The sequence below is a fragment of the Osmerus eperlanus genome, chromosome 5, assembly GCF_963692335.1.
Source record: "Osmerus eperlanus chromosome 5, fOsmEpe2.1, whole genome shotgun sequence".
Classification (NCBI taxonomy): domain Eukaryota; kingdom Metazoa; phylum Chordata; class Actinopteri; order Osmeriformes; family Osmeridae; genus Osmerus; species Osmerus eperlanus.
This window is the reverse complement of record NC_085022.1, coordinates 13,353,011-13,367,052: the sequence shown is the minus strand read 5'-3', so window position 1 is coordinate 13,367,052 and position 14,042 is coordinate 13,353,011. Positions and strand designations below refer to the sequence as shown.

Genomic DNA, 14,042 nt, shown 5'->3' with positions numbered 1-14,042 from the left:
ACTAAATTTCATAAGAAATGAATCCTAACCTCCTATGTATTTTTAAAAAGTAGATTTAATGGAAAAGCATTTGATTCTTTGTTAAAAAGCTTTATACATGACATTTTTTTACTAAAGTAGTGATTGCAAAAAACATGAAGGACTCAATGTCTTCTTACCTCTGATACTTGGGGTATCGGAGTAAATCCACATTGGTTGCAAACAGAGTTTTTGCATTGCGTGCAGGTGTTGTAGTTGGGAGGGTCCTTGGAGCCCACATTGAGTCCCACCTTGCAGAGAGGACAGGTGGACTGGCCTGCTTTGGGAGATGGTTGGGAGGCTGCTGCTGACTTTGGAGGCTCTGATGGGGTCTTGTCCACTTTGGCCTGTTCTGATGGAGGAGCCTTGATCTGCTGGGGTTGCTCTGGTTTCTTCTCCTCTGCTTTCTGAGCAGCAGGTGGTTTGGTCTCCTTAGCAGGTGACATCTTAGGAGAGGCCTGAGCTGCAGCAGACACCTTGGGGGAAGCTGGAGGAGTGGGGCGAGGCTCATCCTGAACAGCTGAGGTGATCAAAGTGGAGGCAGAACTGAAGATGGAGGAGCCAAAGCCAAACATCTTCCCAGAAACTGACTTTGCAGGCTGTGATGCAGCAGGCTGAGATTTAGCACCACCAAAGCCTAAGAAGCCCCCTGACTCCTGCTGGGCAGCATTACTCTGCTTACGCCCTGGTTGGCTGGTCTGGTCTGGTGGTTTCTGAGGCCCAGATGTTCTTCTGTTGTCCTGTGGTGTTTTCTGAGCAGGAGCTGGACTGCCTTTCTGAGACTGTAAACCTTTACCAGCCTCAGCTTTGGGTGGCTGGACTGCTGGAGAAGATGGCTTTCTCTGGGGGGACCCTGGAGTTGAAGCCTCCTTCTCTTGTACAGCATTTGAAGTGGTGTCTTTCTTTTGAGGGTCAGCTGCTGTGGAAACTTTGTTGGACAATGGCTGGGGCTTCATCATGGGAGTTCCTGGTGGCTCAATTGCTCCAACAGATCGCTGTGTCTGGCAGGTAAGACAAAGCCACTCCTTTATCTGAAACAATAAAACAGAGTATGGGGCTGTTATGAAATGTTTGCATAATCAAATAGTTTATGTTTTTTTTACAAAATGTACAGTAATAAAAATCACTCATTTTACCAGATGTCTTACCTTTGTTTCCTGAGGTATGGGATTAAATCCACATTGGTTGCAGACAGTGTTCTTGCATTGTGTACAGGTGTTGTAGTTGGGAGGGTCCTTGGAGCCCACATTGAGTCCCACCTTGCAGAGAGGACAGGTGGACTGGCCTGCTTTGGGAGCTGGTTGGGAGGCTGCTGCTGACTTTGGAGGCTCTGATGGGGTGTTGTCCACTTTGGCCTGTTCTGATGAAGGAGCCTTGATCTGCTGGGGTTGCTCTGGTTTCTTCTCCTCATCTTCTGACATCTTAGGAGAGGCCTGAGCTGCAGCAGACACCTTGGGGGAAACTGGAGGTGTGGGGCGAGGGTCATCCTGAACAGCTGGGGTGATCAAAGTGGAGGCAGAACTGAAGATGGAGGAGCCAAAGCCAAACATCTTCCCAGAAACGGACTCTGCAGGCTGTGATGCAGCAGGCTGAGATTTAGCACCACCAAAGCCTAAGAAGCCCCCTGACTCCTGCTGGGCAGCATTACTCTGCTTCCGCCCTGGTTGGCTGGTCTGGTCTGGTGGTTTCTGAGGCCCAGATGTTCTTCTGTTGTCCTGTGGTGTTTTCTGAACAGGAGTTGGACTGCCTTGTTTCTGAGACTGTAAACCTTTACCAGCCTCAGCCTTGGGTGGCTGGACTGCTGGAGAAGATGGCTTTCTCTGGGGGGACCCTGGAGTTGAAGGAGACTTTTGGTGTGCAAGTGAAGTCGGTACTTTGTTAGGTGACGGTTGGGGATTCACCATGGGGGGTCCGGGGGAATCCAAACTTCCAACACTTCGTTGTACTTGGCAGGTAAGACACAACCACTCCTGCATCTGAAATGATACAGTAATATAATATTTGATGACTCTGGAATTGGCATACATAGAAAATTGGATGACCCTATTTGAATCTATGAATCCAATCACACTATCTGAAGTTGGTGTGGTAAAAATATGTAGAATTTAATGCTCCATCTCAACGCATTGTTTTCAAATAGTATATGTTTTAATGCAACATGACTGCAGCTTTGTTTTTTAACTATTATCTCTATCATCTTAAGCCACACACCTTCCATTGATACTTGGGATGGGTTATGCTTAGTAAAGTAATCGTTACTGAAAAAACAACTTAAAGATGGAATAATGTTGAGAGGATTTCATGAACATTGCAATAACATGTTTGACAATATTTAATGAAACATGTTAAATATACTGACTATTACTTACCTTCTGCGAGCACAACCTTTGTTCTCTCACATGTATATTTATTCTTTATTATTATTTTCCCACCGCTAAGGATCCCTCAATATGTGGACTACATAGACAACGTAGGTGTCAACATTTTCGTATTGGTCTCGATTGAGTTGCTTGTATTTTTATTTACGTTCTGTTGCACGGTTTAAGCGTGAATTAAGTTTTTGTGGCAAAAAGTGCCTTGTGTCGAACAAGGGAACTCAGTGCTAGCCTAACGTGACAACGTCATCACACGTTAGCAACGACGCATAGATACAACGTTGTAGTAGGCCAGACAGTAATATCAGCGAGCCTTCAGCATTAGTACCGTAGCTAAAAGTCTAGGAAAGTTGAGGCTACTTTTCGCTAGGTACCTACAAACATGTCTTAATCTGCTAGACAAGTGGGTTCCTCTTCGTTCTTTTGGTGAGAAGTCTCACAAGCCCTACTTACCCGGCGTCATGGAGCCAACCAGCTAAATAGTTATTTAGCACTAGCCTTGCTACCTGCATATAGTACCTACAGCTGGCAGCTGTGCTCAGTTTTACTCCTAGATTCAGACCTAGCCCCGGTAAATTGTAGAGCTAGCTAACTACTATACTTCTGCTGTGTGGCAATCGCAGGAGCTAACCAGTCGAAGGGCATACAAAAATACAGGGTGTTGATATTCACAGCCTGGAAACATACCCATCTGCAACCGACGCAAGCACACCCCACAGTTTCCCCAGAAATGGTACCCTCTCTAGTTGTAATAGCTATGATAAAATATATTGACAAAATCCTGTCAGATGTAACTCTTTTCGGAGATTTGAAAACATCCAAAAATACAAATAGTTATAAACTATAGTAGATTTTTATGATTGAAACTGAGGCTTATTATTAGTAGTGAATACAATTTTCTCATTGGTCTTACCGCTTTTTCATTAGGCATGGGGTTAAATCCACATTGGTTGCAGACAGTGTTCTTGCATTGTGTGCAGGTGTTGTAGTTGGGAGGGTCCTTGGAGCCCACATTGAGTCCCATCTTGCAGAGAGGACAGGTTGACTGGCCTGCTTTGGGAGCTGGTTGGGAGGCTGCTGCTGACTTTGGAGGCTCTGATGGGGTCTTGTCCATTTTGGCCTGTTCTGATGGAGGAGCCTTGGTCTGCTGGGGTTGCTCTGGTTTCTTCTCCTCTGCTTTCTGAGCAGCAGGTGGTTTGGTCTCCTTAGCAGGTGGCATCTTAGGAGAGGCCTGAGCTGCAGCAGACACCTTGGGGGAAGCTGGAGGTGTGGGGCGAGGCTCATCCTGAACAGCTGAGGTGATCAAAGTGGAGGCAGAACTGAAGATGGAGGATCCAAAGCCAAACATCTTCCCAGAAACTGACTCTGCAGGCTGTGATGCAGCAGGCTGAGATTTAGCACCACCAAAGCCTAAGAAGCCCCCTGACTCCTGCTGGGCAGCATTACTCTGCTTACGCCCTGGTTGGCTGGTCTGGTCTGGTGGTTTCTGAGGCCCAGATGTTCTTCTGTTGTCTTGTGGTGATTTCTGAACAGGAGTTGGACTGCCTTGTTTGTGAGACTCTAAACCTTTACCAGCCTCAGCTTTGGGTGGCTGGACTGCTGGAGAAGATGGCTTTCTCTGGGGGGACCCTGGAGTTGAAGGAGACTTTTGGGGTGCAGCTTTTGTTGATGTTTTGTTAGGTGATGGCTGGGGCTTCACCATGGGGGGTCCTGGGGGCTCCATTCCTCCAACAGCTCGCTTTGTCTGGCAAGTTAGACATAGCCACTCCTTTGCCTGAAAACACAAGACAGTGTACTATTATGGAAAAAAACATAATGAATATGAAACACCCGAGCACATAGTTCTGATTGAATGTTGTGATTATCTTAACGTCATTACATTTTTACATCTTCTCTTTTCTTTGAAAATGTAAACACATGCATATCGAAAGTTCCATTATTGTATTTTATTTAAGTCTAGGATTTTTGCCTTGAAGTCAGCCTAATTCAAAAAAGCCTGTATGTGTGACAGTGCATTGTCTTCTCTCTCATTGTTTAATGCTCTCTTACCTGTGTTTCATGAGGCATTGGGTTAAATCCACATAGATTGCAGACAGTGTTCTTGCATTGTGTACAGGTGTTGTAGTTGGGAGGGTCCTTGGAGCCCACATTGAGTCCCACCTTGCAGAGAGGACAGGTGGACTGGCCTGCTTTGGGAGCTGGTTTAGAGGCTGCTGCCGACTTTGGAGGCTCTGATGTGGTCTTGTCCACTTTGGCCTGTTCTGATGGAGGAGCCTTGGTCTGCTGGGGTTGTTCTGGTTTCTTGTCTTCTGCTTTCTGAGCAGCAGGTGGTTTGGTCTCCTTAGCAAGTGGCATCTTGGGAGAGGCCTGAGCTGCAGCAGACACCTTGGGGGAAGCTGGAGGTGTGGGGCGAGGCTCATCCTGAACAGCTGAGGTGATCAAAGTGGAGGCAGAACTGAAGATGGAGGAGCCAAAGCCAAACATCTTCCCAGAAACTGACTCTGCAGGCTGTGATGCAGCAGGCTGAGATTTAGCACCACCAAAGCCTAAGAAGCCCCCTGACTCCTGCTGGGCAGCATTACTCTGCTTACGCCCTGGTTGGCTGGTCTGGTCTGGTGGTTTCTGAGGCCCAGATGTTCTTCTGTTGTCTTGTGGTGATTTCTGAACAGGAGTTGGACTGCCTTGTTTGTGAGACTCTAAACCTTTACCAGCCTCAGCTTTGGGTGGCTGGACTGCTGGAGAAGATGGCTTTCTCTGGGGGGACCCTGGAGTTGAAGGAGACTTTTGGGGTGCAGCTTTTGTTGATGTTTTGTTAGGTGATGGCTGGGGCTTCACCATGCGGGGTCCTGGGGGCTCCATTCCTCCAACAGCTCGCTGTGTCTGGCAGGTTAGACACAGCCACTCCTTCGCCTAAAAAATTTAAAGCAGTGTTTTGTTGTGGTGAAATGTAATATAACTGGCGCAGTTGAGCATACAGTTCTACATGAATTGTGAGATTGTATCTGAACATTAATAATGTTCTTATCTTATCTTTTATTCATGTAAATACTGTTTGTTCCAAGGATCTTTAAAAAGTATAGCATTTTTGTCTTAAAGTCATTCTAATTCAGAAAGCCTGTAAGTGTGATAGCACATTGTCTTCTCCCTCATTGTTTAAGGCTCTCTTACCTGTGTTTCATGAGGCATTGGGTTAAATCCACACAGGTTGCAAACAGTGTTCTTGCATTGCGTGCAGGTGTTGTAGTTGGGAGGGTCCTTGGAGCCCACATTGAGTCCCACCTTGCAGAGAGGACAGGTGGACTGGCCTGCTTTGGGAGCTGGTTGGGAGACTGCTGCTGACTTTGGAGGCTCTGATGGGGTCTTGTCCATTTTGGCCTGTTCTGATGGAGGAGCCTTGGTCTGCTGGGGTTGCTCTGGTTTCTTCTCTTCTGCTTTCTGAGCAGCAGGTGGTTTGGTCTCCTTAGCAAGTGGCATCTTAGGAGAGGCCTGAGCTGAAGCAGACACCTTGGGGGAAGCTGGAGGTGTGGGGCGAGGCTCATCCTGAACAGCTGAGGTGATCAAAGTGGAGGCAGAACTGAAGATGGAGGAGCCAAAGCCAAACATCTTCCCAGAAACGGACTCTGCAGGCTGTGATGCAGCAGGCTGAGATTTAGCACCACCAAAGCCTAAGAAGCCCCCTGACTCCTGCTGGGCAGCATTACTCTGCTTACGCCCTGGTTGGCTGGTCTGGTCTGGTGGTTTCTGAGGCCCAGATGTTCTTCTGTTGTCCTGTGGTGTTTTCTGAGCAGGAGCTGGACTGCCTTTCTGAGACTGTAAACCTTTACCAGCCTCAGCTTTGGGTGGCTGGACTGCTGGAGAAGATGGCTTTCTCTGGGGGGACCCTGGAGTTGAAGTCTCCTTCTTTTGTGGTGTGGCAGAAGTAGAAGTTTTGTTGGGTGAGGGCTGTGGCTTCACCATGGGGGGTCCTGGGGGGTCCATTCCTCCAACAGCTCTCTGCATCTGGCAGGTTAGACACAGCCACTCCTTCACCTGAAAACAAAACAAGATATCTTAGATGCAAATCACATGATCATGTGTTCAAATTCAACACTCCTTAATAGTCTAATATTTATATATACATAAATTAGTAATATTGCATATTGAGAAGATCAATATCAAGTACATTATCGATACAATGTCAGATACAGAAATGATGTATTTCTTAATGAATGGCATTCCCATCTGCAGGTTTTGCCTTCAAGGAAAGGGACAATAAATCCAATTTAGCCCTACAAGATTGGGTTTTAAATGGTTGGTTCTGTATATAAGTGCTTTTTGCTCATACAATAAACATCATTGCTTAAGGCTTTTTAACTTTAAATAGAGTCTCTGGTAATGCTGGTTCATTACAGCAGTCAATTGCTGTAGTGTTCTCATTACGTTTCTGCAATTAACAGACAGTCACAACCTCACATAGGAGACTGAACAACACTGCCATTGCAATGGAGTTAAGCTTTCCTAACGGCTTGTCCAGAGCACTTAAAAATGTCACAGTATAATATTCTATAACAACCAAGTAACCTTCAAGTCCCCAAACATGCTTTTAAGGCCTCTCAGTTTTCTAACATGTTACTGATTCTATTTAACCAACCAAAAACGAAGGCTGCTTATCGGATAGACAGCAAACTTTGGACCCTAACATCACATTTTACTTTTCATGAATAATTACCTCTACATTGAAATGCACATTGTAATGATTCAATTTCAATCTGTGATATCACTGTACTCGTGTCTACATTCAGTAAGGGAATACAGCTATAAGATGGCTTCCTAAGTATACAGCGATTTGTTGTTGCAAAATGTATGCTCTTTTCACAGGCAAGATGTAGCAAGGATTTTCCGATTCAATACAGGAAAATAGTAATCTGACCAATTGTGATGTTCCCACACTCATCACCTCTGCTAAGGTGCATAGCATGAGATATCTCGCTCCCATCTCTGTGGATTACTAGTTTAGGCCATCAGCCGAGCATAGAGGCATCACATGGGATCATATAGCCTTAGACTATCCTTGCCAATGTATCCTACAAACAGTGTGCATTGAATTACAGAGTCAAGTGTCAAGTCCTTTTGTGCTGTAGATAACCTAGAAGCTGGAGAATCTATTTAGAGTCTCAGCCAACATGGTGTTTCCCTACCAGATGATCCCCTAAGAGGGAATCTGCCAATACATTTAGATATTACATTTAGTCATTTAGCAGACGCTCTTATCCAGAGCGACTTACAGTAAATACAGGGACATTCCCCCGAGGCAAGTAGGGTGAAGTGACTTGCCCAAGGACACAACGTCATTTGGCACGGCTGGGAATCGAACTGGCAACCTTCAGATTACTAGCCCGACTCCCTCACTGCTCAGCCATCTGACTCCCAATAAATATATTAACTGTTTTTACCAGCTGCTATTGCTCACTGCCATGGCTGCACAGTCATGCCTGTCAGCTTTGAGCATTACACAGAGTGCATCTCTCCAGCCAAGCCAGCACGTGACAAAGCAGTCGGGCCAGGATGCAATCAAAACTAGGAATTACAGCACATGTGGCTGTCATGTAAATCCGATACTACCTCTAGGGTTGGGAGTTTGGATCAGAACAGGCCTTTTTATAATTCCTCAGATCATTAAATGATCATACTGTACCATTACTTAACCACAATCTTCTACAGTATACACCATATGTTGAAGTTCAAAGTCTTTTCAGTGTCGATCACTGGATTACCCATTGGCGACAAGCCATGGTCAGTTCTAAAAATACATGGACCAACCATGTAAATAGTTACCGTATAGAGTTATACGGTAACTATCAGAAAACCCATTGACATTTCCCTGCTGTATGACCATGTTAAGCCTGTGTTCTGCTCCTCTCTTTCACCAACCGTCTCTGGAGGAGGGGATCCCTCACTGAATTGCTCCTCCCAAGGTTTCTTCCATTTATTTCTCCTCTAGTGAGTTTTTCTGGGAGTTTTTCCTTGTCTACCTTGAGGGTTTAGGTTGGTTGAGAGGCAGTTCTATGGGCGTACGTGAAGCCCTCTGTGACATGCTTGCGTGTAAAAAGGGCTATACAAATACATTCTGATTTGATTTGATTTATACATTGCTTCCATCACAAATTCAAAAAACTACCTGTAGTTAGTATTAAACCGAGTGCTGTGCCCGTGACGTCTATGCCTGTGATACAGTCAATGATTAAGATGCCGGTTAGTTGATTTAATTTAATTGGAGTTTATGTGTAGGGTAAGGGTTAGGGTCAAATCTTTCCACAGTTAGATTAGAGATATTACTGCGCATCCACATGAATTAACAGCAAATGTGTAATTCATGAACATAACAAAATTCACTGATCTTTACTGAAAATAAAGTATCCACTTTATACAGTCTTTTTTTTGTTAGCTAGCCGGAATGTCATCCATGAAGAAAACCTGTGAATTTCTGACTTAAAATTTGATTGACAACTACCTACACTGTGGTTTTGGTGGCAGTATTTTTGCATGAAGTGCCCATGATGCAACACGTCACTTTTTAGGCTTATATTTATATTTTGCAAAGGTGAACAACTCATCCAAAAAATGTCACAGGCACTACATGGCCTTGGGTCCTGAGCAATATCGCACTGATTTTCAACTTCATACCAGTTCTCAAGAAGATTGAGCCACAAAAACAGAAACACACAAACAGACAGGCCTGGCATTGTAGTTACATTGCAATCACACTGCTATAATACTTACCTCAGAATTTGGCATGGGGTTAAATCCACATTGGTTGCAAACAGTGTTCTTGCATTGCGTGCAGGTGTTGTAGTTGGGAGGGTCCTTGGAGCCCACATTGAGTCCCACCTTGCAGAGAGGACAGGTGGACTGGCCTGCTTTGGGAGCTGGTTGGGAGGCTGCTGCTGACTTTGGAGGCTCTGATGGGGTCCTGAACATTTTGGCCTGTTCTGATGGAGGAGCCTTGGTCTGCTGGGGTTGCTCTGGATTCTTCTCCTCTGCTTTCTGAGCAGCAGGTGGTTTGGTCTCCTTAGCAAGTGGCATCTTGGGAGAGGCCTGAGCTGCAGCAGACACCTTGGGGGAAGCTGGAGGTGTGGGGCGAGGCTCATCCTGAACAGCTGAGGTGATCAAAGTGGAGGCAGAACTGAAGATGGAGGAGCCAAAGCCAAACATCTTCCCAGAAACTGACTCTGCAGGCTGTGATGCAGCAGGCTGAGATTTAGCACCACCAAAACCAAAGAAGCCCCCTGACTCCTGTTTGGGGGGCTGGACCTGTGTTGGAGCAGCCTTTGCAGGAGAGGTTCCACCTTTGGGGGGCTGTTGCTGAGGTTTCCCAAGTTCTCGCTGTGTGGATGGGGAGGCATTTCCTGATTTCTGGCCTGGCTGGCTGGTCTGGTCCGGTGGTCCTGATGTTCTCCGGTTTTCCTGTGGGGTTTTCTGTGTGGGAGCAGGGCTAACTGGTTTCTGAGTAAGTGCCTGTGTAGCAGCTTCCGGCGTCCCTTTCTTCTGAGGTGCAGTGTTTGTTGATGTTTTGTTAGGTGACGGCTGGGGCTTCACAATGGGGGGTCCTTGGGGCTCCGTTCCTCCAACAGCTCGCTGCATCTGGCAGGTAAGACACAGCCACTCCTTTGCCTGAAGAGTAAATATTTGTCTTACAATGCTATAAAATACAAACTGTCAATGTTTGTAAGTAAGCTTAATAAGTAAGAGTAAATCGTAGTAAAACTTCATGTAAATGTTATTTGGCAGAGAGCAGGATCACAATATGTGAACAAATATTTACAATAATTATTTTTCCCATTCACGTTTTTATTTAAAGGGGTCATTGACTACAAACTGAGTTTACCTTGTCATAGTTGAATAACGACACTTTGGTGGGTAAAATGGACATACCCTGAACCTCAAAGTCCATTGACACCTCTTTCCTATGCAAAATGTGTCTATGAGATCCCTGTGAAGTTTGACACTCATTCATTCATTTGCTCAAACCATTTCACCAAAGACACTTTTGAAAAACTGACAATTTAAAGCAGGATTTGCTCAGCCGCTGTTGCTGAAAAGAGGTGCTGTTCCGACCGTATGCGCATCACAACCGCAAACTGTAAGTATGATTTGTCGCTAACAGTTATTAGCAATGCTAACCTCTCCTGTATCTAGCATAGGTAGAATATGTGATGATTTAGTTTATTGGCAATGGGGCTAACGTTATTTCATTTTCCTGACTGTGTTTCATTCGAATAAATAAGCTGTGTTGTCATGTAAACCTACAATTACAATGCATGTTTGGCTATGTTGCATCTTTGCTCCTCAGCTTCGCTCGTTGTAAACCAACCAGCCCCGCAGCTCATCTATATATTCATGAGCATACCATAAAAGGGAGAAATTCTCTTGTTTCATTTCTAGGGCTATTTCACAGGGTTGCATTAGGGCGCATAGAACAGCACCCGGGCCATTTTCAGCCCAGCCAATGTTACATACCCTATCGGAGACCTTAAGGAACAGTGTGAAATACCCTATAAAATCAGTCAATGACCCCTTTAAGATAACTGACAAACAATTGTTTAATTTAGTTACAGAATAAATATATCATGCTAAATTAACTGTCACTAAATAAGATTACTGTATTCAAACAGACTGGTAAGAAGGTCATAATCGTTACACTGACTAATTACACTGCTTCTATGAATAAATAAGGTTCACATGACACATTTCCACTGTTTATTTGCACTGCAGATCTACTTACGCCAGAGTCTGGAGGACTGAAGCCACACAAACTGCAAACCTCTGTCTTACACTGTGTGCAGGTATTATGGTTCGGTGGCTCCTTGGTGTTGATATTGAGTTCTGTGGTGTTACACACTGGACAGAGGGTTCTTTCCCCAGTAGAACCTGATTTTTGAGGTCCGGTTCTAGTGACTCCCTGTGATGGAGTTCTTGTCTGGGCCTGGCCAGCTGGGCGAGTAACAGGCCCTTTTGGACTTTGTGGCAGAGGCCCTGATTTGCCAGAAGCCTGTTGGGGTGGTGTAGTCCTGGGAGAATCTGGTTGTTGTGGTCCAGCCTTAGGGGACCCTTGCGACTGGGCACCAACCTTAGGGGACCCTTGCGACTGGGCACCAACCTTAGGGGATCCTTGCGACTGGGAACCAACCTTAGGGGACCCTTGTTGTTGGGGTCCTGTCTTAGGGGCCGCTTGCTGTTGTCCCTTAGCTGTTTGTGATTGTGGCCCACCTTTTGGGGGAGGTTGTTGAGCTCCAACTTTGGGTGAGCCCTGTTGAGTCACTCCAGTTTTGGGAGGAGTTTGCTGCAGTCCTACTTCAACGGGTTTGGCAGACTGTGTCCCAACCTTAGAAGGAGCTGGCTGTCCACTGGCTTTGTTACCTGGCGAACCAGCCTGTCCATTACCCTGCAACTGGTGCCCTCCCTGCTTTGGAGGTCCCTGGCCCTGTTTCTGAGGTTCATGAGGCTGTTTAGGGTTTTTCCCAGGGCCAGATACCTGCTGCTGCCCCCCTGGAGGCTTGCCAGCCTGCTGTGGGGGCGCTTTCTGTTTTTGATCCCCATCATCCCCAAACAGGCCAAACTTGTTGACAGTGGAAGACACAGCACTGAGGGGGTTAGCCCCGCTCAAGAAGTTAGAGAACATGGCGGGGTCTTCCTCGTCCTCCTCGTCCTCCTCCTCCTCCTGGCTGGAGTCTACGGTGCCTTCTGAGTCAGAGCAGGAGCTGTCTCCACTCTTTCCTCGCTGTCTTGCAGGGCCTTGAGGGGGGGCTGGGGCTGAGGCTGGGGAGAGGGCATCTACTGCCCCACTGCTGCTGCTGCTGCTGCTCCCTGGGCTCTCCTCTGGCTCTGCATCTACATCAGCCTTCCTGCTCAGGCAGGACGACGACAGGGTGCGATGGAGGAAGGGACAATGAGAGAGGGATGAGGAGAGGAGAGAGGGAACGTGAAAGAGAGGGAGAGAGAACGATTTATTAAGCTGCGAGTAAAAGAGCAATGAGCATTGTTACGCAGATAATATCATCTGATTAGATATGCTGCCCTGGGCACGAAATGGAAAACAAATAAACACACCACACAGTATATTGGAAAGTAATGACAACAGAAAAAGCAGAATGTCACGAGCTAATAACTGTGAGGTGGATATGTCGCTATCCTCCAACATGACATATTAGTCTCAGTCGATCTTGTGCGCTCACACGCTGAATTGTGAAAAATAATATTTATACATTTCTGTTTTGTATCGTTAAACCACATTGTTGGTATTAAGTTGTAGAACAATGCCACTTGACTAGATTCACTGCTTTCATTATCCCTATGAACTAAATTCAACCCACCATATTTGAGTAACTGCTACTCACTTTCCGGGATTTAATACAAATAGCCTACTCTAAATCAAAACTATATTGATCGTCGATGTCTCAGCTTAAAAAGATTACTATTCGCACATGTATGGTCGCCTCTATTCAAGAAGACAAATAATGATTCTGTCTCGGTTTGATTTACTTCGTTTACACAAATTATTTCAGCACCGTGGACAGCAGCACAGAGCTGCTCTATTGATTACGAGTTTTTATACTTCATCAAGCCAATAAACGGCAATCCTTTTTCAGTCATAAATTAAATACAAAACTAGTCATAGTGCTAAAGAGCTAAAAGTCGTGTTAATTTTTCTGATTCTAAGCTTGATTAAAAAAAAACACCACGAGTGCTATAGAATCCGTCAGAAATCACGTAAAACCTTTGACAAACTAAATATACTCACTGAAAATAAATTGATATTGTAGGCTATTTGTGGTAGATGTGAAACCAGCGTACGGTTCATAGTAGAAATCCCAGTCTATCTGGCGCTTAATGGATAAACCGCTGGCACATCCGGGCAGAATAAGTAAAGCATGAGAAGTGAACGTTGATATGGAATCACCTTTTATGACATCCACAAGGCATGAAAATAGCCTATGACTTGTCACAAATTTAACATGGAAGACAAGTAAAAGCTGTCTGTGAAAACCGAAAGAAAATATTGGCTACATAATTTATCAAGATTATCGAGGGTCAAGCAGCTGTGTGTATGGCTGTGAGGCTGCATTCCTTGCCTGGTCGTGATAAACCGTCTGGCGGCGAAACAGACAAAATAGACTACTACTTTAAACTACACAACGCAAACCATAGTGAAGGCGAGAAGAAAGATATGACGGTTAAAAACCGACCGGTGACCGTGGACCTATATGTTGAAACAATTCTATGTTGTTTCCATGCGCCCTTGACACATTTAAATATAATTTACGTGCAACTCTGTCACCAAATGGGTTCAAACCACATCTATCTCTGCGGACACCGATACTGAGTCCCTGCTATCATAGAAGCCCAGATATTATAATCCTCTCGGATTTGTCCTCCGCCCATATCACTCCCTCCATCCGAGCATCCGACCCTTCCTGGTCAAAATGTCAAACAGATGTGCTAAATAAAGCTATTGGAATAAACTCGCAAATTCTACCTTTCCGGTTGCTTCCATAGTAGAAATATCTTCCCATTTCATGCAACCCTTGTCCGGTATTCCCTGTCAGTCTCTGCGGTTTGATTGCCACGGGATGGAGGGCACGGATCCGCGCGAGCCAACAGCATCCACTCCTC

General features: G+C 45.5%; 1 protein-coding gene across 1 annotated transcript; it reads right to left on the bottom strand.

Annotated features, from left to right (window-relative positions):
• Positions 1 to 11,023: 11,023 nt before the first annotated feature.
• LOC134021186 (protein piccolo-like) lies at positions 11,024 to 14,042 on the bottom strand. The gene is made up of 3 exons (XM_062461736.1): positions 13,906 to 14,042; positions 11,560 to 12,274; positions 11,024 to 11,529 (listed from the first exon to the last, which is right to left on the bottom strand). Exons 2-3 carry the CDS (start codon positions 12,049 to 12,051, stop codon positions 11,080 to 11,082), a joined length of 942 nt encoding a protein of 313 aa, XP_062317720.1. The 5' UTR covers positions 12,052 to 12,274; positions 13,906 to 14,042; the 3' UTR covers positions 11,024 to 11,079.